Here is a 3,123-nt window from a genome sequence, read left to right as displayed (position 1 = left end):
TCCCACGTAGTCGACCGCGGTTCACGTCCCGGACCCGGTGGCTTAAACTCACGCTGGGTGCGTGTGCGTGCGTGCCCAAGATCCCGAGAGGAGAATGGAGGAGAAGGGATTGCGGCGTGGCCATCCCCCCTGGCGGGTGATTTCCTGCTTTCTGTCTCTATGTCTCTCTCTGTCTGGCGAGCTCACGTGCCCTATAGCAAAAAAAAACCTCTCAAAAAAAATGTTAATGTACGAATTTTTTGGAAAAAAAAAGGAATTAAAAATATTTAAATATCTTATATAGTTTCTATATGTTATAGTAAAACTAAACAAAGTTAAGATGACTCTGAGAAGTATATACTTCTTTGTAACACTCCTGTTGCAATTTGAACTTATGGTCATGCACAGTGAATGTTATTTTGATAATTACTGCCTTTCATTTCAGGGGACATCTAATAAGAACATGGAAAAGGAAAATACAACATTGTTGACAGAGTTTATTCTCACAGGACTTACGTATCAACCAGAGTGGAAAATTCCCCTTTTCCTGGCATTTTTGGTCATATATCTCATCACCATTGTGTGGAACCTTGGTCTGATTGCTCTCATCTGGAATGACCCTCACCTTCATATCCCCATGTACTTATTCCTTGGGAATTTAGCCTTTGTGGATACTTGGATGTCGTCCACAGTCACCCCAAAGATGCTGGTCAACTTCTTAACCAAGAATAAGATCATTTCTCTCTCTGAATGCATGATACAATTTTTCTCTTTTGTAATTGCTGTAACCACAGAATGTTTTCTCTTGGCAGCAATGGCGTATGATCGCTATGTAGCCATATGCAAACCCTTACTTTATCCCATGATTATGACCAACAGACTATGTATACGGCTGATATTCTTATCTTTTTTGGGTGGTCTTCTTCACGCTTCCATTCATGAAGGGTTTATATTCCGATTAACCTTCTGCAATTCAAACATAGTACATCACTTTTACTGTGACATTATTCCATTGCTGAAAATTACCTGTGTTGATAATTCTATTAATTTTTTAATCATTTTTATCTTTGCTGGTTCAATTCAGATGTTTACTATTACAACTGTTCTTGTGTCTTACTCACTTGTTCTTTTGACCATCTTAAAAAAGAAATCTGTGAAGGGCATACGAAAAGCCTTCTCCACCTGTGGAGCCCATCTCTTATCTGTGTTCTTATACTATGGCCCTCTTTTTTTTATGTATGTGTTGCCTAAATCAGCACAAGCAGATGATAAAGATATGATAGACTCTCTATTTTATTTGGTCATCATCCCTTTGTTGAACCCAATTATTTATAGTCTGAGAAATAAGCAAGTCATAGATTCACTGATGACAATGGTAAAAAGAAATGTTGTGATCTTGTATTAGTAGCTCTTCTGTTTCTGTTACAATAGTCACAGAATTTTACAATTTATAGTTATCTATGTTTTCATAAGTTTTTGCAGTGATAGATGTCCTGGTATTGTAATGACTTAAGGTGTTAGGACATAGCTAACAATTAAATTATGTGTATATTTTATTCAGAAAAGTTTAAGAGATTTTAATCAAGTGGTCATGTCATACTGAAATTACTAGAGCAAAATACAAGTAATGTCAGGTTGTTTGTTGGGAAAGTCATGACGTATTTTTCTATGTTCTTCTATGCAAAAATGAGTCACGATTTTTCTGATAACCCAATATTTTACAAACTAGTATGTTCTTGAATGCAGTTTTGTAAATTCATTAATTCTAAACAATGTAGCTCATCTGATAAGGATTTATAGATGATGCCACTGGTCTGAGGACAACTGTATTTTATGTAACTTAGTAATGGAAGCAGTTTTGTGTTTGGGTGAACAGAAGCAAAATATAGGAAGGTGGGAGGGCATCAGAAGATTCTTCACTTTCACACCAGGATTATGCCACTTCAAATTTCTCCAGTTGTATTATATTGCCTCATCTGACAGACTGCATTGTTTTCAGTGGCTGAGTCGTATCTATCCACTTATCTGTTAGTGGATACTTAGGTTGCCTCCTTATCTTGACTTTTGTGAATAGAGCTGCAATAAACATCAGTGTGGGTATCTCTGTGGTGTGTTGCATTCCTTGCCTTCGCCATATGTCTAGTAGGGAGGTTGCTTGATCATATGGCATATGTTCTATTTTTTGTTTGTCAGGAGCCTCCATACTATTTTCCATATTGACTGTACTCATGTATTTTTCCTCTGATCTTGGCCAAATAAGATTTCAAGATAAAAATGTGGTAGCTGTGTATCTGCTTGGACTTGGACTTGAGCTACAGGTTGTGTGAGGAGGACAACTTCATTTGGAGTATATTTTGTACCGCATCTAAATCTTAGACTTCATGTTAATCATATTTGGCATTTCAGACAAGTTCATACTAAACCAGGCTGTCAGAGCTACAAATTATATATGAAAGCTCACACATTGACATTTACAGAAACATGTCAAAAGTGTCACCTGTTATAGAGAAGTGGCCTAAGTGCAATGTCAGGTGTTGAAAGTAATCCTGTTGGGCCAGCAGATGCCATAGCAGTTACATCACTGGACTCCCACATGGTCAACCACACTTGGTGTGAGTGCGTGTGCATCCATGATCCCAGGAGCAGAAGAAAGGAGAAGGGATTGCAGCAAGGCCATCCCCTCTGGCAGGGAGTGATTTCTCACTTCTCCTCTCACTGTGTGTCTCTCTCTCTTTGGTGACTGTATGTACCCTAAGACAAAAACCTCTTAAAGAAAAAGAAAAGTAATCCTGTCTACAATGACTTGATGATTATGATTTCAAAGTCTATAATTCCCTTTGGATATTTGAACTCCTCATACATTTCTAAATTTATATGTAAGAAAGAAATGATTTTTATAACTTTAAATATTTTTTACATGAGAAATTTATTATGTTCTTCAATAGTACTTTTGGATTCCATTTCTGAGGCTTTTCATTTAGGTAGTTGGAACTGAAAACAATTAATAAATTTGCTATACTTTATTTTTATCACTAAAATCTGAACCAGCAAGGTATTCATAGTAATATATTTTTTTTTTCCCCCAGAGGTTTTTTTTTTTTTTTCCACATAGGACTTGTGCACTTGCCAGAAAGACAAAGAAAG

The 3,123-nt window shown here is 36.7% G+C and overlaps 1 protein-coding gene across 1 annotated transcript; it reads left to right on the top strand.

The window, feature by feature from the left end:
• Window positions 1-424: 424 nt before the first annotated feature.
• On the top strand, window positions 425-1,384 carry LOC102497821 (olfactory receptor 5H2-like). The gene has a single exon (XM_006167229.2). The coding sequence runs from the start codon at window positions 443-445 to the stop codon at window positions 1,382-1,384; it is 942 nt and encodes a 313-aa protein (XP_006167291.1). The 5' UTR covers window positions 425-442.
• The last annotated feature ends 1,739 nt before the right edge of the window (window positions 1,385-3,123 follow it).

Source organism: Tupaia chinensis, unplaced genomic scaffold (genome assembly GCF_000334495.1).
Source record: "Tupaia chinensis unplaced genomic scaffold, TupChi_1.0 Scaffold144648_1, whole genome shotgun sequence".
Taxonomy (NCBI): Eukaryota; Metazoa; Chordata; class Mammalia; order Scandentia; family Tupaiidae; genus Tupaia; species Tupaia belangeri.
The sequence above is the reverse complement of the archived record's forward strand: the minus strand, read 5'-3'. Positions and strand labels throughout refer to the sequence as shown.

Coding starts and splice junctions, on each gene's coding strand:
- LOC102497821 (XM_006167229.2), top strand. CDS start 443: ATGGAAAAGGAAAATACAACATTGTTGACAGAGTTTATTCTCACAGGA.